The sequence below is a fragment of the Cherax quadricarinatus genome, chromosome 61 (assembly GCF_038502225.1).
Source record: "Cherax quadricarinatus isolate ZL_2023a chromosome 61, ASM3850222v1, whole genome shotgun sequence".
NCBI classification, from domain to species: domain Eukaryota; kingdom Metazoa; phylum Arthropoda; class Malacostraca; order Decapoda; family Parastacidae; genus Cherax; species Cherax quadricarinatus.
The window spans coordinates 4736043-4761742 of record NC_091352.1 but is presented as its reverse complement, the minus strand read 5'-3'; the positions used below and the strand labels follow the sequence as shown (position 1 = coordinate 4761742).

At 42.2% G+C, this 25700-nt stretch overlaps 2 protein-coding genes across 2 annotated transcripts in view; one reads left to right on the top strand and one right to left on the bottom strand.

Moving 5' to 3' along the window:
• LOC128699286 (uncharacterized) overlaps positions 1-25700 on the bottom strand; it is a 221848-nt gene that overhangs the window by 93665 nt on the left and 102483 nt on the right. The gene's annotated exons all lie outside the window — the stretch shown is intronic.
• The window catches only part of LOC128701055 (serine/arginine repetitive matrix protein 5-like), a 53460-nt gene that overhangs the window by 22264 nt on the left and 5496 nt on the right, over positions 1-25700 (top strand). Inside the window, exons 3-7 of the mRNA XM_070098174.1 lie at positions 421-450; positions 1037-1139; positions 16502-16783; positions 19088-19156; positions 23024-23179. Of these exons, the coding sequence (XP_069954275.1) occupies positions 1113-1139; positions 16502-16783; positions 19088-19156; positions 23024-23179 (534 nt within the window). The 5' untranslated portion in view covers positions 421-450; positions 1037-1112. The remainder of the gene's footprint in view (positions 1-420; positions 451-1036; positions 1140-16501; positions 16784-19087; positions 19157-23023; positions 23180-25700) is intronic.

Genomic DNA, 25700 nt, shown 5'->3' with positions numbered 1-25700 from the left:
TTGTGTACAACCATCCTAGTGTTGTGTACAGCCATCCTAGTGTTGTGTACAGCCATCCTAGTGTTGTGTACAGCCATCCTAGTGTTGTGTACAACCATCCTAGTGTGTACAACCATCCTGGTGTTGTGTACAACCATCCTGGTGTTGTGTACAACCATCCTGGTGTTGTGTACAACCATCCTAGTGTTGTGTACAACCATCCTGGTGTTGTGTACAACCAGCCTAGTGTTGTGTACAATCATCCTGGTGTTGTGTACAACCATCCTGGTGTTGTGTACAACCATCCTGGTGTTGTGTACAACCATCCTGGTGTTGTGTACAACCATCCTAGTGTTGTGTACAACCATCCTAGTGTTGTGTACAACCATCCTGGTGTACAATGTTAAGTAATTTGAACAATTTGTACATGCCTCTCCCTAGGAAGACCATACTGACCCTTGTACACGACTGGTAAGTCAAATTATTATTATTATTATTATTATTATTTTTGTTATTACAATTATTATAATATGCATAAGGTTCATTTTCCAGCTTATTCTGGTGTTGTTTTGTCACTATTGCTGCTTTTAAAAATTTTCTTGGCCATAAGGTTCATTTTCCTGCTTATTCTGGTGTTATTTTGTCACTGTTGCCGCTTTGAGAAATTCATGTAGCCATATGTGACGTTTTCCAGTCCTTTTTCATGTTATTTTGTCACTATCACAACTTTTATATATTGTAATAACCATAAGATTGATTTTGCAGCTTATTTTAATGTTATTTTGTCATTATTGCAGCTTTAAAATTTTTTTTTATCCATAAAGGTCATTTTCTAGTTTGTTTTAATGTTATTCTGTCACTGTTGTAACTGTGAGAATTATAGTAGTATTTGTTGAGTAGTAATTATAGTATTTGTTGAGAATTATAGTATTTGTTGAGAAGGAATATTAATTATAGGATTTGTTGAGAATTATAGTGCATATTTGTTTAGCAAGAATTATAGAATTAGACATGATTTATACATTCAGTGATTTAGACATTGTTGTCACCGTGACAGTGGTGGTGGTCGTAGCAGCAAGTCGTCGTCGTCGTGGAGTTCACCCAGACTGTCTACCAGAACACAACAGTCTAACATGGAGACTATCTTCTTCAGTACTATTGTGAGTAGTGTACTATTGTCTTGTTTACATTGTGTATATTGGCCTCCACTCCAGAACAAGAGATATTAATGCCAGCAAACCAAGCCTCCCTAAATTCCATCAATATAATGACATTTATCTTTGCAAACATACAGGGTCTAAAGCCGTCAACAAACAACAAAATACCGCAAAGTTTGCAGCATTCACAGAGACCCACATAAGGCATCATTTTGACAACGAAATATAGATCCCAGGTTATAACCTATTCTGATGTGACAGAGTGAACAGGCATCAAGGGGGGGTTGGCCTGTATGTCACAGAGTCGCTCATTTGCTCAGAACTAGAGTGGAACCTCTACTTGCGAGTTTAATCCATTCCATGACCTTGCTCACAACTGGATTTGCTCGTTTGCAGTCAATTTTCCTCATTTAAATTAATTGAAATGCAATTAATTCGTTCCAGTGGAATTCGGTACTTCAATAATTTCGCTAATATCAACTCTACGGCTAATTTATCTATCATAGTTCATCTAATATGACATAATAAACAATATAAATAACATAGAAACCTGATATATACTCTAGAATGAATAAAATACATGTCATTATGGAACAGGTGGAGGCGGCCACAACCGCTCCCTCTTTGTTGTAGTAAACACTTCCATCTAGTGACGGCCTTTTGAAGCCATCTATTATTATAATTATTATTATGTAGTACATTATTATTATATATGTATTATTATTATGCATATTATATTATTATTATTGTATTATGTTATAAGTATGTATTATTATTATTATACATATTATTATTATTATTATTACAATATAAATAATTTGTAATTTTTATTTACACAAAAAATATAAGATTTACTGTTATGCCTTATTGCAATAATGTCAACCAGTTCACTTCTACATACTGGAATGGGCAGTGACGTCTTTTGTTTACTCAATCGAACAAGCAATCGAACATTTCTCCTACGTTGAGCTCAATTTCAAGCTATTTTTCATTGTGAAAGCAATCAAAATCATATCTATTTCTGTAGTATATCTTCCATTCTGTCAAATGAGACCAAAACAACGAGAATACAACCATAAAAACCATACGAAAATACAGTGGACTCCCGTCCAACAGCGGCATCAAGTAATGGCAAATTCGTCTAATTGCGCTCTTTGGCATAAAAAAATGGCTATACCAATGGCGAAAAACTCGTCTAATGGCGTTCAGCCTGAGCGAGCCCAGCCACTTCAAGACTCAGTGTGCCATTGTTTACAAGCCGTTGTGGTCGATTCCACATGTACCTGCAATATATTTTGTATTATTCCAGTGTTTTTAGTGCTTGTAACCACTAAATAAGCCACCATGGGCCCCAAGAAAGCTTCTAGTGCCAAGTCTGTGGTAAAAAGGGTGAGAATTAGGATGGAAATGAAGAAAGAGATTATTAAAAAATACGCAAGTGGAGTGCGTATGTCTGAGTTGGAAAGACTATACAACAAATCCCACTCAACCATCAGTACTATCTTGAACCTGCAAGAGCCTCAGGTGCAACAGCAGTAGATCACATCTCAGGAATGTTCTTCAGAGCAGGATGAAGAGACTCACGAAATTGTAATGACACGATTGCAAACAAACCATACCACGGGCGGGATTTGAACCCGCTGTCAGAGTGTCTCAAAACTCCAGACCGTCGCGTTAGCCACTGGCTAATGCGACGGTCTGGAGTTTTGAGACTCTCTGACCGCGGGTTCAAATCCCGCCCGTGGTATGGTTAGGATGAAGAGAGACGGAGGAAGATGACTTTGTCAAGGATTAGGGAAATATGTACAATGTTTGCAAAGGTGCAAGCATTTATCGATGAATTTTATCCTGTCACAGTTGTTGCAAGCCATATTGGCAACATGTACAATGCCACTCTTGTGTCCTATAATAGGGAAATCCTAAGGGCACATGAGAAACAGAGCTCACTGGACAGATATTTTGTCTGACAGGGGTCCAGTGACTCTCAAGCTGGTCCTAGTGGCATTAAAAAACCAAAAAGGGAGTTAACCCCACCAAAGAACTTAGTACCTGAAGTCTTTATGGAAAGGGATTTCCCTTCCAAACAATAGAACACCTGCATCATCTGCCCTCCTACCGTCTCATCACTCATCAACAACTCCACAATAAAGGTAAGTGGTATTTAATTAGTGTTTATTTTGCATGTCCCATTCGTTTTTCTGTAGGGAAATGTATATTTCATGTAAAAAAAATTATTTTGTTTAATATTTTTGAGTGTCTGGAACGGATTAATTCTATTTCCATTATTTCTTATGGGAAAATTAATTTGACTAACGGCTAGCTCTCTGGAATGTATAAATGCCGTTGGTCAAGGGTCCACTACTGCTAAGGGGTGGCTAATTGCGGAGAAGTGAACTCCATTATTTATGCTCCGATTTTTTTCATTTTTGGTGTATGTTAAGAAGCATCTTTCCATCATACATTGCCCAAGTTTCAATAAGATAGTCCAACAAACAAATGAGATACAATTCCCTAGATCAAGAGCAAGAGCCCCTCACCAGTGTCAAGGAACCTGCCTTGAGGTCTGCTCGCTTATAGAAATTTTGCTCGTGTATGGAAGCAAAAAATCGACCCTTCGACTGCTTGTACAGTGGACCCCCGCTTTACGATCAGCTCCCAATGCGACCAGTTATGTAAGTGTATTTATGTAAGTGCGTTTGTACGTGTATGTTTGGGGGTCTGAAATGGACTAATCTAAATCACAATATTCCTTATGGGAACAAATTCGTTCAGTACTGGCTCCTGAACATGCTTCTGGAATGAAATAATATCGTAAACCGGGGGTCCACTGTATTTGGAAAAACTCACACGTGGATGCGCTCGCAAGTAGAGGTTCCACTGTACTAAACACCTCAAATGATGTAGTTGAAGTTTTGGTGGTAAAGATTGACAACCAAAGCCTTTTCATTGTGGTTGTACACGAGTCTCCTGATGCAACTTCCCAAGAGTTCCAGGAACAGCTTTTGAAAATTGACCACCGTCTGGAAAATCTTCCAGTTACTACCCCAAACATCTTGGCTCATGCGGAATTTCAACCAAAAGCACCTATAATGAAGGAATGTAGCAAATAATGTTTTAGCAGAGATAGTCCCAGGAGGCAGCTCAGATGAGAACTCGCACACACACGAGTTTTTAAATCTCTGCATCAAATTCATCTTAAACCAGCAAATGATAGAACCAACAAGATTGGAGAATACACTGGACCTCATCTTCACTAACAATGATGATCTGATACGAAATATTACCATATAAAAAAACAATACATTCAGATCAGAACATAATAGAGGTACAGACATGTATGTACAGGGCTCCTGACCAGCAAAATGTGATCAGTCATGAGGGTGTCTTCACAAAATTCAACTTCAGTAACAAAAACATACAAATTAAACAAGCTGGGGAGATTTCCTAAACAACACAGATCCAAACCTTTGCCTAGAAAAAATAAACTCAGTGGTTCTTGAGATGTGTTTAAGGCACATTCCATTAACCCTTAAACTGTCCAAACGTAGATCTATGTTCACGTGCGTGGCGCTCCAACCTTGATTTTCCCCATTTGAAAGCATATAAAAAAAAAACGTAGATCTATGTTCGGAGCCCCCCCGCACGTGGACGTAGATCTACGTTTGGACAGTTTAAGGGTTAAGAAAGAGAAGATGTAAGCTAGAAAGAGACACTAAAGTCCTAATATGACTCAGTGTTCAGTCAGCCATTAACCAGGCTAAGGGTCAACAATATAAATGAATTTTTATGACTCAGACTCAAAATCTGCTCATTTCAAACATTTCTGATATTATCCTAACAACACAAGACTTTGAAAAGGCAATAAATGACATGACCATGCACTCTGCCCCAGGCCCAGACTCATAATAAAGATAAAGATATTTATTTTGGCAAATTACATGGTTGTATAGAGGAATATAATAGTTGGGTGTACATGCCAAAAGCCCCTCTTAAGATTAACTTAAGATTAGTAAGGCAATAATACATAGTTCATATGGTCATTAGATGAGTTACAGTGAGTACAGTAGAATTGTATATTCTATCAGGTAATACTACATGGTTTTAATAAGTCTGGTAGAGACTTATCACATTATTGAATTAGTTAATAAAGATTACAGTATTACAATTTACAACAATTTACAATATGATGTATTACAGTTTAGTACTATTTAAAACAATGAAATTTCGTATTACAATGCAACAATTTACATTATGGTGTTGTGTATTACAATCTACTCCTATTTAAAACAATGGAAAAATAGACATGTCAGTTTGGAAGTAGTAAATGGTTGAGTATTTATTATCATAATATAAGTAACTTTTGAGAAACTGGTAGTGATTACGTACAGTTTGTCTTGTTAATTTTAGGTGATAAGGTAATTTGCAGACAGGTGTCCTTTAGCGTGTTCTGGCAGTGAATTACAGATCTTCGGGCCTTTGACGTGCATAGCATTTTTGCATACGGAGAGATGAACACCAGGGATATCGAAGAGTGATCTGTGTTTCATATTAGGGTTGTGTGTTCTGTTATAGTTATCAAGGAGGAGTTTGAGAGGAGAGTTTAAATCAAATCAAATCAAAGTTTATTCTCTATAAGGATTACAATGCGGGGTTTACAGATTTTGTTATTGTATGGTTTACATGTAATAAAATACTAATTACAGAGGGGGCCACTAGAACACCTAGCATGGTTAGGCATTTCGAGCAGACTTAGATTAATTCTTAACTCTAAATTATTAAAGATTATGGAGTGAGTTGGTATTAAGGCTAGTTTGTGAGTTTAGCAATGTGAATGCTTTTGTTTTGGCACAATACACAGGTTCTATATTGGAGTATCACAGGCAAACTTATGACTAGTTGGGATTCATTATTTTATGATTAAGATTAGTATTTCTGTGTTTATAGTCAAATGGGTGAGTGAGTGAGTGTGTGAACCACCAGGTGGTTTTCATGCAGTTAGTTGTCAGAGTGTATCAGGGAGATAAGATGTTGTCTAACGGTAGTTTTGAAAGTGATGAATGTGTCTGCAGTTCTAGAGCTTTCAGGTAGGGTGTTCCAAATTTTAGGCCCTTTGACATACATTGAATTTTTGTAAAGGTTTAGTCGGACACGGAGAATGTCATAGAGATGTTTGTCTGGTGCAATGCCTGTGGGTCCTGTCACAACTATCAAGAAAGCATTTTAGGTCAAGGTTAATATTGGATTTTAAGGTCCTGTAGATGCAGATTGCACAGTAGTAAGTGTGGATGTTCTGAACAGGGAGTAAGTTTAGATCTATGAATTGTTGGGGGGTGTGTTGGGGGGGATGGGATTTAGTGATTATTCTTACTGCAACTTTTTGTTGAGTTATTATTGGCTTTAGGTGTGTTGCTGCAGTTGATCCCTAAGCACAAATAGCATAGGTGAGGTATGGATAAAATGAGTGAATGGTGTAGTGTGAGAAGGGTATTTTGCAGCACGTAGTATCGTATCTTGGAGAGGATCCCAACTGTTTTGGATACTTGTTTTGATGTGTGTTGGATATGGGTGCTGAAATTCAGGTTGTTGTCGAGGTATAGGCCTAGGAATTTGCCCTCATTATGTCTGGCAATTAGAGTGCTGTCGATCTTAATGTTAATTTGCGTAACACCTGCTCTGCTACCAAACATAATATAGTAGGTTTTGTCAGTGTTAAGCGTAAGTTTATTGGCTGTCATCCAAGTTGATATTTTGAGCAGCTCCTCATTAACAATGGTGTTGAGGGTGGCAAGATTAGGGTGAGAGATGACATAAGTCGTGTCGCCAGCAAAGAGAATGGGTTTCAGGTGTTGGGATACGTTTGGAAGATCACTGATGTAAATGAGAAAGAGCAGGGGACCAAGGAAACTTCCCTGCGGAACTCCAGTATCAAGTGGCCGTGTTGATGAGGCTGTATCTTTATTGGTGACACACTGATACCTATTAGTAAGGTAGGATTTGAAATATGCTTGTGCATGGCCTCTTATGTCATAATGGTCAAGTTTGTGGAGTAGGATGCCGTGACCTGTGTCAAAAGCTTTTCTTAGGTCAATAAAAATTCCTAGCGGATATTCTTTATTTTCCAATGTTTTGCAGTATAGCATTTTTCAATTGTCATTAGTATAACTGAAAAACTGGCACAGTATACCGTGCCACTATGAAACGATACACAAATAACCTGCACATAAAAGAGAGAAGCTTACGACGACGTTTCGGTCCGACTTGGACCAATGACAAAGTCACACTAACCAGAAGTGGAGCAGGACGGCTATATATAGGCAGGAAGAGGTGGAGGTAGTAGTAGAGTAGTAGTAGTAGTACAAGAATGGTATATAATACCGACATGATGAAATTAAGACACATGCGCAACACCCGGGCATCCCTATTGTAGACGTTTCGCCATCCAGCCAGCCACTGGATGGCGAAACGTCCACAACAAAGACAGCCAGATGCCACACATGTCTTAATTTCATCAGTAGTTGTAGTAGTAGAAGAGGTAGTAGTAGTGGTAGTGGTAGAAGTGGGAAATAAGGAAGACGAGCCAGTCAAATACAAAGGAAGGGGAGCACTGCAAGAGAGCTAGATGCCCACAGAGGAAGAGCAAGCGCACTGAGGTGCGTGAAAGGGGAAGTGGGAAATAAATGAAGAAGGAACAGAAACACGAGATAGAAGAGAGAAAGACAACCCAGAGGAGAAAAGGAAAGAGGAAAGGGGAAGAGGGAGAAGAAGAAAAAGAAAAAGAAAAAATGAGGAGTCAGGTTAAGTCACGGGTGTTCTGAAGTTTGGAGCATTTTACAATGTAGTGGGAGAGGAATGCATCTACAGAGACGAAGCCAGGGCTAAGGTTCATACAAGGAAAGTTGTGTATTAGAGAGGATTCAACTAGATGGCGACTGTTCGAGTTGGAAGTAGGGAAGACAGTTTTAGCAGAAGACCAGTCAATAGGATGGCTATGATCTCTGACGTGACAGAAAAGAGCATTGTTAGTGTCGGCAAGCCTAACACTATTTTTTTTGCTCCTTAAGTCTGTCAGAAAGAGATCGGCCAGTTTCTCCAAAGTATTGAAGAGGGCAGGAGGAGCAAGAAATAGAGTAGACACCAGGAACATCTGTAGAGGGAGGAGAGGTATGAATGAGATTAGTGCGAAGAGTGTTAGTCTGGCGGAAGGTAAGCTTGATGTCTGAGGGACGGAGAGAATTGTTGAGATTAGAAAGACCGGAAATGTAGGGAAGGCAGAGGATAGAAGAGTTCCCAGGAGTAGAGAGTTTGGGAGAGAAGAAGTTGCATTTAGCACGTGAGAGGGCAGAGTCTATGAAATGGGAAGGGTAGCCAAGACGGGAAAACGAATTATGAAGGGTGGAAATTTCTGCTGGAAGGAACTGAGGATCACAGATGCGGAGGGCACGGAGAAAGAGGGAGATAAGAGCACTTTTCTTGACAGGGGAAGCATGATAGAAAAAGTAGTGAATGTACATGCCACTGTGCATAGGTTTTCGGTAAACGGAAAAGGAAAAACCTGTATCTGAGCGGTGGACATGGACATCAAGGAAAGGAAGCAAGGAATTAGATTCCCATTCAGCTTTAAACTTAATGGAAGGGGCAAGATTATTAAGAGCTTCAAGAAAAGGTTGGAAGAGACTGGAGTCATGAGGCCACAGAGCAAAGATGTCATCCACATAGCGGAGCCAGAGTGAAGGTTGCACATCGAGGGTAGGAAGAACAGTCTCGAAGTATTCCGTGTAAAGATTAGCAAGGACAGGAGAGAGAGGAGAGCCCATAGCGACACCGAAGGTTTGAGAATAATATTTCCCTTGGAAGGAAAAGGAGTTAGAGTCCACACAGAGGCAGATAAGATCAAGAAAGACATCAGTAGGTATAGGGAGATGAAGAAACCCTTCATGGACCTTCTCTCTAAGGAAATCAAGGACATCATCAAGAGGGACATTGGTGAAGAGGGACTCAACGTCAAGACTAAGCATCTTACAGGTTGTGAGAGAGCGAACCCGTTCAATGAAGTCTTGAGAGTGACGGAGGTGGGCAGGAGAAAAAGTACCAAGAAAGGGAGTGAGGGTTTTGGCCAGCCAAGAAGCAAGAGAATAAGAGACAGAACCTCTAGAGGATATGATAGGACGAAGAGGAATATCAGGTTTATGAGTTTTGGGAAGGCCGTAGAAATAGGGAAGAGAGGGACAGATGACACGAAACCGTTGAACAAGGTCAAAGTTAGGAGGACAGAGGTCGGAAAGAGTCCTTAGTTTTTTGAAAGTTCTCTTGATGCGATCAAGAGGGTTGGAAACGAAAGGAGTGTAGGTACGTGAGTCAGAGAGCAAGACATCAGCTTTACGAAGGTAATCCTCGCGATCAAGGATAACTACTGAATTACCTTTGTCAGAAGATAGTATGACAATGTTAGTGTTGGATTTAAGAGAAGAAAGGGCAAGTTGGTAACGGCGTGGAAGGTGGTGATTCTTAGAAAACAGACTAACAAGAGCAGGAAGGAGAGCTTGAACTTCTTGGTTTTGGTCTTTCCTTTGCCACTTCGCCTACTCCTCACGCTGGTATTGCCCTGATTAGCTCTTTTGATTCCTTTCGTCAATCTCTCTCCCGTAATCTTCCTGACTTGTCCACTTTTCGCGGCGCTCTCCTTCCTGCTCTTGTTAGTCTGTTTTCTAAGAATCACCTTCCCATTTCATAGACTCTGCCCTCTCACGTGCTAATCGCAATTTCTTCTCTCCCAAACTATCTACTCCTGGGAACTCTTCTATCCTCTGCCTTCCCTACATTTCCGGTCTTTCTAATCTCAACAATTCTCTCCGTCCCTCAGACATCAAGCTTACCTTCCGCCAGACTAACACTCTTTGCACTAATCTCGTTCATACCTCTCCTCCCTCTACAGATGTTCCTGGTGTCTACTCTATTTCTTGCTCCTCCTGCCCTCTTCAATACTTCGGAGAAACTGGCCGATCTCTTTCTGACAGACTTAAGGAGCACAAAAATAGTGTTAGGCTTGCCGACACTAACAATGCTCTTTTCTGTCACGTCAGAGATCATAGCCATCCTATTGACTGGTCTTCTGCTAAAACTGTCTTCCCTACTTCCAACTCGAACAGTCGCCGTCTAGTTGAATCCTCTCTAATACACAACTTTCCTTGTATGAACCTTAGCCCTGGTTTCGTCTCTGTAGATGCATTCCTCTCCCACTACATTGTAAAATGCTCCAAACTTCAGAACACCCGTGACTTAACCTGACTCCTCATTTTTTCTTTTTCTTTTTCTTCTTCTCCCTCTTCCCCTTTCCTCTTTCCTTTTCTCCTCTGGGTTGCCTTTCTCTCTTCTGTCTCGTGTTTCTGTTCCTTCTTCATTTATTTCCCACTTCCCCTTTCACGCACCTCTGTGCGCTTGCTCTTCCTCAGTGGGCACCTAGCTCTCTTGCAGTGCTCCCCTTCCTTTGTATTTGACTGGCTCGTCCTCCTTATTTCCCACTTCTACCACTACTACTACCTCTTCTACTACTACTGCTACTACAACTACTGATGAAATTAAATCACATGTGTGGCGTCTGGTTGTCTTTGTTGTGGACGTTTCGCCATCCAGTGGCTGGCTGGATGGCGAAACGTCTACAATAGGGATGCCCGGGTGTTGCGCATGTGTCTTAATTTCATCATGTCGGTATTATATACCCTCCTCCTCCTCCTGCTGCTGCCGCTGCCGCTGCCGCCGCCGCCGCCGCCGCCGCCGCCGCCGCCGCCGCCGCCGCCGCCTCCACCTCTTCCTGCCTATATATAGCCGTCCTGCTCCACTTCTGGTTAGTGTGACTTTGACAATGGTCCAAGTCGGATCGAAACGTCGTCGTAAGCTTCTCTCTTTTATGTGCGGGTTATTTGTGTATAGTGTTCTGTGTATGTAGCAGGCACAATAATAAGTGTGGATGCTTTGTATATTAAGTAAGTTAAGACTTGAAAAGTGGTGGAGTGTGTTGTCTAATTCAGGAGTTAGTAATCAATTGCACTGCAGTTTTTTGCTGGGTTATTAACCCTTTGAGGGTCACCAGGCCCTCTCAGAGACTTGTTTTCAGGGTCGCCAAAATTTAAAAAAAAAAAAATATTTATTCTTATGAAAAGATAGAGAATCTTTTCCCAATCATAATGACACCAAAAGTATGAAATTTGATGGAAAGCTTACGGAATTATGCTCTTGTGAACTTAGCAGTCTCAACAATGTTTACGCATCGGCGATTTTGCCCACTTTGAGCCCTATTTTTGGCCAATTCCAGTGTACTAGTCGACAAAAATCATAACTATTTCGCTAGAGCTCTGTTTTTTCTATCGAAAGAGTACAAGAAACCACCCATTTACCAATATCAACTATCTAATACAGTGGTCAGAATTTAGCAATTTTGCCAATTTCACACAAATTTCAAAAGATGCCAATTTCCAAATAGGGTCCAGAATAAACAAGAAAGACATTCCTGGCACTAAAATAACATTTCCTCTGTTCATTAGTCACGTCTCAAGGCCCCTCTTACATTTCTTTTGCTTTCCACTTTGAATTTTTATTCTCACAAAAAATAGAAGATTTACTGTTATGTAGACTACTGTATTAGTGTAGAAATGGTATAAATAATACCAGTGCACTTGTGAAAGAATATTAAACTCGCCAGTTGATGTGTATTGGACGCGTGGCATGATTTGTTTACTTTTGAACTTTGGCACAAATCGAACATTTCTGCTACTTCGAGCTCAATTTTAAGGTACTTTTCATTGTGAAACCAATAAAAATCATCTCAATTTCTGTAATATGTCTTCCATTCTATAAAATAAGACCAAGAAAACTAGAATACAACCATAAATACCATACGAAAATACAGTGCAAAGTCGCTGTTTTAAACCAAAAACACTGTCAAAGTTTTTTTTTTCTCATTACGCACTGTGTGCTGCAGGATTTTCCTTACACTGTGCACACTGACCACATAGATCCATTCTTTCATATGTAGGCCTACCAGCTTTCTCTTGCTAGATTTGAGGGCGCTAGAATATATGTGTCAAAAACCCTGGTGCGTAAGCCATACTAGTACAGCCGAAACCCCAAAAGGGTTAAAGGCTTAAGGTGATTTGCTGTGGTTGGGTTACATGCACAAATACCTTAGGTGAGGTAAGGGTAAACGAGAGAGTGGTACAAAGCTAGAAGAGCTGATTGGGGTACATAGTACCATACCTTTGAAAGGATGCCTACTATTTTGGAGACTTTCTTGGAAATTTGCTGTATATGTGCGTGTGTCTGAAACTTGAGGCTGCAGTCAAGGTGGAGACCTAGAAATTTGCCTTCTGTGTTTCTAGAAATGGGTGAACCATTTATCAATATGTTTAGCTGTACATTTGAAGCTCTGTGTCCAAAAAGCATGAAGTAGGTTTTGTCTATATTGAGACTAAGTTTGTTAGTAATCATCCAAGTAATTATTTTTAGCAGTTCAGCATTTACTGTGTCTGTTAGTATGGTTGGGTTTGGGTGAGAAAAGACATAAGTTGTGTCATCTGCAAATAAAATGGGTTTAAGGAGATTAGATGCATTTGGGAGGTCATTGATGTAAATGAGAAAGAGAAATGGGCCAAGAACGCTCCCCTGTGGGACTCCAACAAGAACACTACCCTGGGGGACTCCAACAAGAACACTACCCTGGGGGACTCCAACAAGAACAGGTTGTGTAGTGGAGTTAGCTCCATTTGTGTATACATACTGGGTTCTGTTGCTAAGATAAGATTTTAGGTAATCGAGAGAGTGTCCTCTGACCCCGTAATGTTCAAGTTTTAGGTGCAACAGGTCAACTGTATCAGAAGCTTTTCATAAATCTATGAACAGTCCCAGAGGAAATTAATTTTTCTTAAGTGCAGAGTATATTAGTTCAAGCATATGAATAATAGCATCATTAGTACTTTTTTTTTGGTCTGAACCCAAACTGACAATGGTTGAATATGTTGTGGGAACTCCGTGTTCATCAAGAACTGCAAGAAGCCCCTATCACGAGCTTTTACCATCCTATGGAGAGGGAGCATGGACACGGGGGTCGTCCCACTAAAAACAACAGACATAGCCCCACTCCACAAAGGGGGCAGTAAAGCAACAGCAAAGAAGTACAGACTGATAGCACTAACATCCCATATCATAAAAATCTTTGAAAGGGTCCTAAGAATTTAGATCACCACCCATCTACATACCCATCAGTTACACAACCCAGGACAACATGGGTTTAGAACAGGTTGCTTCTGTCTGTCCCAACTACTGGACCACTATGACAAGGTCCTGGATGTTGTAGAGGATAAACAAATTGCAGATATAGTATACACAGACTTTGCAAAAGCCTTTGATGCACATAACCATGGTGTAATAGTGCACAAAATGCGTGATACAGGAAAAGCTGGTAGATGGATGTATAACTTCCTGACAAATAGAACACAAAGTGTAATAGTAAATATAATAAAGCCTGAGGCAGCTACAGTGAAAAGCTCTGTTCCACAAGGCACAGTACTGGCTCCCAGTGTTCCACAAGGCACAGTACTCTCTCCCAGTGTTCCACAAGGCACAGTACTGCTCCCAGTGTTCCACAAGGTACAGTACTTACTCCCAGTGTTCCACAAGGCACAGTACTCGCTCCCAGTGTTCCACAAGGCACAGTACTGGCTCCCAGTGTTCCACAAGGCACAGTACTCGCTCCCAGTGTTCCACAAGGTACAGTACTGGCTCCCAGTGTTCCACAAGGCACAGTACTCGCTCCCAGTGATCCACAAGGTACAGTACTCGCTCCCAGTGTTCCACAAGGCACAGTACTGGCTCCCAGTGTTCCACAAGGCACAGTACTGGCTCCCAGTGTTCCACAAGGTACAGTACTCGCTCCCAGTGTTCCACAAGGTACAGTACTGGCTCCCAGTGTTCCACAAGGTACAGTACTCGCTCCCAGTGTTCCACAAGGCACAGTACTCGCTCTCAGTGTTCCACAAGGCACAGTACTCGCTCCCAGTGTTCCACAAGGCACAGTACTCGCTCCCAGTGTTCCACAAGGCACAGTACTCGCTCCCAGTGTTCCACAAGGCACAGTACTGGCTCCCAGTGTTCCACAAGGCACAGTACTGGCTCCCAGTGTTCCACAAGGCACAGTACTGGCTCCCAGTGTTCCACAAGGTACAGTACTCGCTCCCAGTGTTCCACAAAGCACAGTACTGGCTCCCAGTGTTCCACAAGGTACAGTACTCGCTCCCAGTGTTCCACAAGGTACAGTACTCGCTCCCAGTGTTCCACAAGGTACAGTACTCGCTCCCAGTGTTCCACAAGGCACAGTACTCGCTCCCAGTGTTCCACAAGGCACAGTACTGGCTCCCAGTTTTCCACAAGGCACAGTACTCGCTTGCAGTGTTCCACAAGGCACAGTACTGGCTCCCAGTGTTCCACAAGGCACAGTACTCGCTCCCAGTGTTCCACAAGGCACAGTACTTGCTCCCAGTGTTCCACAAGGCACAGTACTGGCTCCCAGTGTTCCACAAGGCACAGTACTGGCTCCCAGTGTTCCACAAGGCACAGTACTGGCTCCCAGTGTTCCACAAGGTACAGTACTCGCTCCCAGTGTTCCACAAGGCACAGTACTGGCTCCCAGTGTTCCACAAGGTACAGTACTGGCTCCCAGTGTTCCACAAGGCACAGTACTCGCTCCCAGTGTTCGACAAGGCACAGTACTGGCTCCCAGTGTTCCACAAGGCACAGTACTGGCTCCCAGTGTTCCACAAGGTACAGTACTGGCTCCCAGTGTTCCACAAGGTACAGTACTGGCTCCCAGTGTTCCACAAGGCACAGTACTCGCTCCCAGTGTTCCACAAGGTACAGTACTGGCTCCCAGTGTTCCACAAGGCACAGTACTCGCTCCCAGTGTTCCACAAGGCACTGTACTCGCTCCCAGTGTTCCACAAGGTACAGTACTCGCTCCCAGTGTTCCACAAGGTACAGTACTCGCTCCCAGTGTTCCACAAGGTACAGTACTCGCTCCCAGTGTTCCACAAGGCACAGTACTCGCTCCCACCCTGTTCCTCATCCTTATATCTGACACATTTACCATGACGGTGTCATCCATCGCAGACACTGCCAGGCTCCAGGCGAACATCAAACAAATCTTTGTATGGCCCGCAGAAAACAATATGAAGTTCAATGATGAGAAATTTCAATTACTCTAATATGGAAAACTTGGGAAAATTAAAACTGTTTCAGGGTATACAACAAATTCTAACCACACAATAGAGTGAAAAACTAATCTGAAGGACCTGGGAGTGATAATGTCAGAGGATCTGACCTTCAAAGACCACAACATGTATCTACCTCATCTGCTAGAAAAATGACAGGATGGATAATGAGAACCTTCAAAACTAGGGATGCCAATCCCATGACGATTCTCTTCAAATTGTTTGTTCTCTCTAGGCTAGAATACTGCCCCTTTCAAGGCAGGGGAAATTGCTGATCTGGAGAATGTACATAGAACTTTCACGGTACACATAAGTACCATAAAGCACCTAAATTACTGGGAACGGCTGAGGTCCCTTGATTTGTATTCCCTGGAATGCAGGCGAAAGAGATGTGTGATAATATACACTTGGAAAATCCTAGAGGGATTAGTACCAAACTTGCACACGAAAATCACTCCCTATGAAAGCAAAAGACTCGGCAGGAGATGTAACATTCCCCCAGTGAAAAGCAGGGGCGCTATGAGTACACTGAGACAACACAATAAGTGTCAGGGGCCCAAGACTGTTCAACTGCCTCCCAGCATACATAAGGGGGATTACCAATAGACCTCTGGCTGTCTTCAAGAAGGCACTGGTCAGGCACCTAAATTCAGTACCTGATCAGCTGGGCTGTGGTTCATACGTCAACTTGTGTGCGGCCAGCAGTAACAGCCTGGTGATCAGACCCTTATCCATCATGAGGCCTGGTCTCAGACCGGGCTGCGGGGGTGTTGACCCTTGAAACCCTCTCTAGATATTGTGTACATTGTGTGTGCTCTTTCATATGCACATTTCTACCATCAAAATCTGTACGTAAAATTGATGTACTGAGTACAGTAAAGAGTACAATAAGTAAAGAAATTACAGTGAATACAGAACCGTGTGCAGTGTAGTGTAGCTCAGAGTAGTGCACCACACTATAGAGCATCACAGCGTAGCACATAGCTGTGTACTGAAGCATAGCACAGCGCATCGTAGTGTAGTGCAGTGTACCGCAATGCAACATAGTGTAGTGCATCGCAGAGCACGGTTCTACATTCACTGTAACTTCATTAGTATATCTCCCCGCAGAACAACACCATCAAATGTGGCGGTGGTGGTGGTGGTGGTGGCAGCGGTGCATCATGGCGGCTAGCACAGGCACGTGCAACCCACCGCACCATCTGCACGTTGCTCCTGGCAGCACACACGGCGCTGGGCGCACAGCTGGAGACGGTCATGGCGATCCTGCCACCATGGGTCGCAAGTAGTGCTAATGCAGGCGGCGCCGCTGCGGCACAAGCGGCATCTACGACACCACCAACACCGCAGCCAACACGGCTCAAAGTGGACAACTTATCCGAAGTCGCTAAGGTGGGTACTACAATGTACTCTGAAGGCTGAGTACTGGAGGTGGGTAGTACAATGTACTCTGAAGGATGAGTACTGGAGGTGGGTAGTACAGGTCTCCCTCAACATTCACATTTTCAACTTTCACGGGCTTCACACATTCGCGAATTCCCAACTGCTAAATTCCCAGCCACCAAATTCCCAGCCGCCAAATTCCCAGCCACCAAATTCCCAGCCACCAAATTCCCAGCCACCAAATTCCCAGCCACCAAATTCCCAGCCACCAAATTCCCAGCCACCAAATTCCCAGCCACCAAATTCCCAGCCGCCAAATCATATTTAAGTTTCCCGCCACCTGCGAGTCCCTACTACCCACCCCCCCACCCCCACAACTGGCAGCCAGCCCTCCCACCACTCAGTGTGGTGAGTGTTTTGTTTGTTCATTATTTGCTATTAAACTACAGTATAAATAATGTAAACCCATTCATGACTGCATATTGGAATGGCTATTAGGACAGGTATTAGACGGTGACATCATGTGTTTACTCTTGAACACAGCAAAGAATTAAACATTTCTGCTATTGCTAATAATAACAATAGTAATAATAATAATAACAATAGTAATAATAATAATAATAATAATAATAAATACGATATAATTGAAGAAGGAAATTGTACAAAAATACGAGGGAGTGGTTGACACATCGTCAGTGTGACTTTGTTTATGCTGGAGTGAACATTAGTCTCCGTGCTCTTCCAAACATTTCACAATAATTCATTGTGTTTGGTGCTTGTAGATTGAGTGTGACTGGAGTGGTTGAGGCAGTGATTGAGGCAATGGTATTTAATAACATACATGTTAATAATAATACATGTTATTAATAATATGTACTATTATTATTTATAACATATATGTTATTAAATACCACTGCCTCTACCACTGCCTCTATCACTGCCTCTATCACTGCCTCAACCGCTGAATTATTGTGAAATGTTTGGAAGAGCACGGAGACTAATGTTCACTCCAGCATAAACAAAGTCACACTGACGATGTGTCAACCACTCCCTCGTATTTTTGTACAATTTCCTTCTTCAATTATATCGTATTTATTATTATTATTATTATTATTATTATTATTATTATTATTATTATTATTGTTATTACTATTGTTATTATTAGCAATAGCAGAAATGTTCGATTCTTTGCAGTGTTCAAGAGTAAACACATGATGTCACCGTCTAATACCTTTCCTAATAGCCATTCCAATATGCAGTCATGAATGGGTTTACATTATTTATACTGTAGTTTAATAGCAAATAATGAACAAACAAAACACTCACCACACTGAGTGGTGGGAGGGCTGGCTGCCAGTTGTGGGGGTCGGGGGGAGGGTAGTAGGGACTCCCAGTGGTGGAGGCAGTGGTGGAGGCATTGGTGGAGTCTGTGGTGGAGGCAGTGGTGGAGGCAGTGGTGGAGGCAGTGGTGGAGGCAGTGGTGGAGGCAGTGGTGGAGGCAGTGGTGGTCTGTGGTATTTAATAACATACATGTTATTAACATACATGTTATTAACATACATGTTATTAACATACATGTTATTAACATACATGTTATTAACATACATGTTATTAAATAACATACATTATTAAAGCATAACATGTATATATTTAGTACAATTTACGACGTTTTCATGTATTTTATGATTATTCATGGTTCAACAAGTTAAGGAAGCAGTATTGTAATATATTTCCCTACAATATATTGGGGCACCAAACATTCACGGTTTTTCAACATTCGCGAGGCTCTTGATCCCCTAACCCTCGCGAATGTTGAGGGAGACCTGTACAGTGTACTCAAGGATGAGTGAGTACTGGAAGGTAGTACAATGTACTCTGAAGGATGAGTACTGGAGGTGGGTAGCACAATGTACTCTTAAGGATGAGTACTGGAGGTTGGTAGTACATTATGTACTCTGAAGGATGAGTGAGTACTGGAGGAGGGTAGTACAGTGTACTCTGAAGGATGAGTACTTGAGGTGGGTAGCACAATGTACTCTTAAGGATGAGTACTGGAGGTTGGTAGTACAATGTACTCTGAAGGATGAGTGAGTACTGGAGGAGGGTAGTACAGTGTACTCTGAAGGATGAGTACTTGAGGTGGGTAGCACAATGTACTCTTAAGGATGAGTACTGGAGGTTGGTAGTACAATGTACTCTGAAGGATGAGTGGGCACTGGAGGAGGGTAGTACAATGTACTCTAAAGGTAAAGTGAGGATGTTACAGTACCAGAGGAGTTTAGTACATGTTCTCAGTACACTTGTATTCCACAGGAGTGCTACTTCGCGCTGATTGGTGGACAGACTCCACGCTTTGAACGGCGACTGAACGAACGAGCCAGGGTAAGTCTACTGTAGCCCTAGACTAGATTTGCTCACTCTACTGTAGTCCTAGACTAGATTTGCTCACTTTACTGTAGTCCTAGACTAAGCCTACTGACTCCATTGTAGTCCTCGACTAAGTCTAGTTGCTCTAGTGTAGTTCTCGACTAAATCTAGTCACAACTGTAGTCCTAGACTAAGTCTCGTTACTCTACTGTAGTCCTAGACTAAATCTACTCTATTGTAGTCCTAGACTATCTACTCTGTTATAGTCCTAGTGTAGCTACAGAAAGGGAAGGGAATATTCAGTGGACCCTCGGTTATCGGCCGTAATCCATTCCAGTAGGTCGGCTGATAACCGAAATGGCTGATAACTGAATTAATATTTCCCATAAGAATTAATGGAAATAAAATTAATTCGTTCCAAACAAAAATATTCACAAAAAAATAATTTTTTTAACAATTATATAAGTATTACATACCTTTATTGAAGGCTAATGCTGACTTCTGGAAGATAGGGAAGAGGAAAGAGGGAGGAGTTAGTGTTTGGAAGGGAAATCCCCCTCCATAAAGACTTTAGGTAGCAAAGCCTTCTCTGGGGTTACTTCCCTTCTTTCTCTTTTAATGCCACTAGGACCAGCTTGAGAGTCACTGGACCCCTGTCTCACAAAATAACTGTCCAGAGGTCTGTTTCTGGCATCTCTAAGATTTCCCTGAAGTGGGACAGAGTTTTGTCACTGAACATGTTGCAGATATGGCTTGTTTCAGCTTGGTCAGGGTGGTGTTTCTCTACAAAAACTTGCACCATGGTCCACATTGTAAACACCTCTTTAATCTCTGAAGAAGGCACCTCCTTCACTCCCTCTTCCTCCTCCTTTGAAGCAAGTTCCTCAGCTGCAATCTGTTGCTGTTCAAGTTGAAGCTCTTGCAGCTCTTCAGTGTTAAGATCTTCCCTGTGGTCCTCCACCAACTCTTCCACATCCTCACCACTCATCTCCAACCCCAGGGTGTTCCCCAGTGCCACAATACACTCCATCTCTTCCATTATCGGTGTCCTTTATTTAGTTAGAAAAGTTACTCCTTTTGCAACATTAGCATCTTCGATTTGCTCTTTCTTTGCCAGGATGGATGTAATTGTTGATTTATTCTTGCTGTACATCCTGGCAAGTTCCACCACCTTCATACCACTCTCATATTTTTGTATCACTTCACACTTAAATTCCATGGTGTTTCTCACTTTCTTTACCACAGGAACTTTACTAGGAACTTTCTTTGGAGCTATGGTTACTTATTTCACAGTTGCACTGCAAGAAAAACCACTAAAAACAAAGGTAAACAAGTGAAATGTTTGGATGTATGAGCAGAAGCTTCCTCAGCCACCGAGAGATGAAGACAAACTGAAGCGCAAGCTGCCCCAGCCGGTGGATGGATGCGTCCAAAACGGCCAATAACCAAGCGAATGGCCAATAACCGAGCAAACGGCCAATAACCGAGCATCAAAAACCCTACCGATAACCGAGTTGGCCGATAACCAAACAGGCCGATAACCGGGGGTCCACTGTATTCATATAGTTTATTTGGGCAAGATACATAGCTGTACAAGGAATTATAGAACTGGTTGGGTGAATATGCCAAAAGCCCCTTGTATGCAAAGTATTATAGATCTTTTTTTTATTTTTTTAGCTAATATACGTGTAAAAATAGGAGAGGAGAGCTATTAAATGGAGAGTTAGAGGTATTGGGAAGATGGAGGGAATATTTTGAGGAATTGTTAAATGTTGATGAAGACAGGGAAGCTGTGATTTCGTGTATAGGGCAAGGAGGAATAACATCTTGTAGGAGTGAGGAAGAGCCAGTTGTGAGTGTGGGGGAAGTTCGTGAGGCAGTAGGTAAAATGAAAGGGGGTAAGGCAGCCGGGATTGATGGGATAAAGATAGAAATGTTAAAAGCAGGTGGGGATATAGTTTTGGAGTGGTTGGTGCAATTATTTAATAAATGTATGGAAGAGGGTAAGGTACCTAGGGATTGGCAGAGAGCATGCATAGTTCCTTTGTATAAAGGCAAAGGGGACAAAAGAGAGTGCAAAAATTATAGGAGGATAAGTCTGTTGAGTATACCTGGTGAAGTGTATGGTAGAGTTATTATTGAAAGAATTAAAAGTAAGACTGAGAATAGGATAGCAGATGAACAAGGAGGCTTTAGGAAAGGTAGGGGGTGTGTGGACCAGGTGTTTACAGTGAAACATATAAGTGAACAGTATTTAGATAAGGCTAAAGAGGTCTTTGTGGCATTTATGGATTTGGAAAAGGCATATGACAGGGTGGATAGGGGGGCAATGTGGCAGATGTTGCAGGTGTATGGTGTAGGAGGTAGGTTACTGAAAGCAGTGAAGACTTTTTACGAGGATAGTGAGGCTCAAGTTAGAGTACATAGGAAAGAGGGAAATTATTTCCCAGTAAAAGTAGGCCTTAGACAAGGATGTGTGATGTCACCGTGGTTGTTTAATATATTTATAGATGGGGTTGTAAGAGAAGTAAATGCGAGGGTCTTGGCAAGAGGCGTGGAGTTAAAAGATAAAGAATCACACATAAAGTGGGAGTTGTCACAGCTGCTCTTTGCTGATGACACTGTGCTCTTGGGAGATTCTGAAGAGAAGTTGCAGAGATTGGTGGATGAATTTGGTAGGGTGTGCAAAAGAAAATTAAAAGTGAATACAGGAAAGAGTAAGGTTATGAGGATAACAAAAATATTAGGTGATGAAAGATTGGATATCAGGTTGGAGGGAGAGAGTATGGAGGAGGTGAATGTATTCAGATATTTGGGAGTGGGCGTGTCAGCGGATGGGTCTATGAAGGATGAGGTGAATCATAGAATTGATGAGGGGAAAAGGGTGAGTGGTGCACTTAGGAGTCTGTGGAGACAAAGAACTATGTCCTTGGAGGCAAAGAGGGGAATGTACGAGAGTATAGTTTTACCAACACTCTTATATGGGTGTGAAGCATGGGTGATGAATGTTGCAGCGAGGAGAAGGCTGGAGGCAGTGGAGATGTCATGTCTGAGAGCAATGTGTGGTGTGAATATAATGCAGAGAATTCGTAGTTTGGAAGTTAGGAGGAGGTGCGGGATTACCAAAACTGTTGTCCAGAGGGCTGAGGAAGGGTTGTTGAGGTGGTTCGGACATGTAGAGAGAATGGAGCGAAACAGAATGACTTCAAGAGTGTATCAGTCTGTAGTGGAAGGAAGGCGGGGTAGGGGTCGGCCTAGGAAAGGTTGGAGGGAGGGGGTAAAGGAGGTTTTGTGTGCGAGGGGCTTGGACTTCCAGCAGGCATGCGTGAGCGTGTTTGATAGGAGTGAATGGAGATGAATGGTTTTTAATACTTGACGTGCTGTTGGAGTGCGAGCAAAGTAACATTTATGAAGGGATTCAGGGAAACCGGCAGGCCGGACTTGAGTCCTGGAGATGGGAAGTACAGTGCCTGCACTCTGAAGGAGGGGTGTTAATGTTGCAGTTTAAAAACTGTAGTGTAAAGCACCCTTCTGGCAAGACAGTGATGGAGTGAATGATGGTGAAAGTTTTTCATTATAGAATAATAATAAGATATTATAACATTTGTATTATAATAATAAGGTAAAAGGACCACAATGGAAGTAAGTCAGTGTGTCTGACTTTCTTGTGTTATCCCAGGTTCTCTACACATATGTTGCTGTGTATGATGATCTATGTTACTGTATTGTGTATACCTGAATAAACTTACTTAAGTCTACTGTGTTGTAGTCCTACACTAAATCTACTCTATTGTAGTCCTAGACTAAGCCTACTCCTTCCCAGACTGTTTACATTGCCAACTCTCTATATTTTAGACTGTCTACAGTGCCATTCTGTTTTAGACTGTAGACTGCGAGGAAGACTTCCTGGTGGCGGCCAACAGTGACATAGCACAGCTGTGTGCTGAGAACATAATGTTGTGGCAGCACTTCCTCACTGTTGTGATGAGCTGTGAGCCTGTTCGTCAGCACCTGGCACGTCAGCACCACATCCAGAGGGTGAGTGGGGTCTAGCAGCACTGTTGTGGGGTCTAGCAGCACTGTTGTGTGGTCTAGCAGCACTGTTGTGTGGTCTAGCAGCACTGTTGTGTGGTCTAGCAGCACTGTTGTGCAGTCTAGCAGCACTGTTGTGGGGTCTAGCAGCACTGTTGTGGGGTCTAGCAGCACTGTTGTGCGGTCTAGCAGCACTGTTGTGCGGTCTAGCAGCACTGTTGTGCGGTCTAGCAGCACTGTTGTGCGGTCTAGCAGCACTGTTGTGCGGTCTAGCAGCACTGTTGTGTGGTCTAGCAGCACTGTTGTGTGGTCTAGCAGCACTGTTGTGTGGTCTAGCAGCACTGTTGTGGGGTCTAGCAGCACTGTTGTGTGGTCTAGCAGCACTGTTGTGGGGTCTAGCAGCACTGTTGTGGGGTCTAGCAGCACTGTTGTGCGGTCTAGCAGCACTGTTGTGCGGTCTAGCAGCACTGTTGTGGGGTCTAGCAGCACTGTTGTGTGGTCTAGCAGCACTGTTGTGTGGTCTAGCAGCACTGTTGTGCGGTCTAGCAGCACTGTTGTGCAGTCTAGCAGCACTGTTGTGTGGTATAGCAGCACTGTTGTGGGGTCTAGCAGCACTGTTGTGCAGTCTAGCAGCACTGTTGTGCGGTCTAGCAGCACTGTTGTGTGGTCTAGCAGCACTGTTGTGTGGTCTAGCAGCACTGTTGTGTGGTATAGCAGCACTGTTGTGTGGTATAGCAGCACTGTTGTGGGGTCTAGCAGCACTGTTGTGCAGTCTAGCAGCACTGTTGTGCAGTCTAGCAGCACTGTTGTGTGGTCTAGCAGCACTGTTGTGTGGTCTAGCAGCACTGTTGTGGGTTTAGGGCCACTACTGTGGTCTTAACAGTGGTCTTAATAACTGTGATCTTAATAACAGTGATCTTAATAACAGTGATCTTAATAACAGTGATCTTAACAGTAATCTTAATAACAGTAATCTTAATAACAGTAACCTTAATAACAGTAATCTTAATAACAGTAATCTTAATAACAGTAATCTTAATAACAGTGATCTTAATAACAGTAATCTTAATAACAGTAATCTTAATAACAGTAACCTTAATAACAGTAATCTTAATAACAGTAATCTTAATAACAGTAATCTTAATAACAGTGATCTTAATAACAGTGATCTTAATAACAGTGATCTTAGTAACAGTGATATTAATAAGTGATCTTAACAGTGATCTTAATAGTGATCTTAATAATTATGGAAAATTTTCTAGGGTGTTTATCTGTATGTACCTCAACATTATATACATACAAGTAATCTCATTGGGAGACAACCATATTGTTTACCGTAGTCACCCCGTGTAGACATGTGAGAAAACTTAACCACCTCTGGTCACTACAGGTGGCCCCTTCGACCTCACAATCTTATCCATATCTATCCGAGACCAGTATGGATTGGATAGCACCCACAAGTACAGTGCTACTAATTAATTGTGGACTGTATATATTATATTAGTTTAGCTGAATGAAGGGGGGGGTAGGATACACATGGATACATCCATCAAGGAAAAACATTTGTACATAATCCCACCACTTACCAGATGTTCTCTGGTGGTCACTTGATGTAGCTGGATCACTCATAACCTATCCAATTACAACATAACCTAACTGGCCAGCATGAGTCTGTTATAACTAGAAGGGTTACTTAACTGTGGGTGATTGATACTCCTTATTTCCTCCATTCACCATCTCATTTCGATGTCCTGCTACACCGACATGGTTCTCATTCCGGCAGGACGAGGTATCCGTCGGTTTGTCCCGGTTTAGAAGTCGTGATTCCATAAATCTTCATTATCCCCGGTACGAGAGTCACACGTTCACTCAGAGCAGGGCACTCTATTTCACATCCCGCATTATCTTAACTCAATGTTATTATCACTGATTACATTACCATTCACAAGACGATTTAACGTCTCATAACTATTATACAAATTAGAGGTCACTCCATTAAGATCTGAGGCCGATGAGCGAGGATTAACACACGGGTATTTCCCCTGGACACACACCATGACCGTGCACCTGCCACCCGGTCGAACATTATTCACTAATTTTACCACCCCTTTGCGGTGGTCCCGTAAATCACGTTCCCTCACTCTCCACCAGGAACAGTTATGACACTTCCTATTATGAAATGAGGCCTATATTAATCCTTAGGCCGCCGTGAATGCCAATTTCGTGGTTCCATACTTTCCCAGCTTCCTCACCACATTCAAAACAATCCGCCTCCCCCCCCGCACATCCGCGCATGCTCAAAGGGAACTCTTGGTTCTACTCTATTTTCAAATACATTTTTGACCCATATAGACACATTAAACACCTATTAGGCACTATAGTTTCGGAAAATTAAAATATTTTCCATAATAATAGTGATCTTAACAGCGATCTTAATAGCAGTGATCTTAGTAACAGTGGTCTTAGTAACAGTGGTCTTAATAACAGTGGTCTTAATAACAGTGATCTTAATAACAGTGATCTTAAC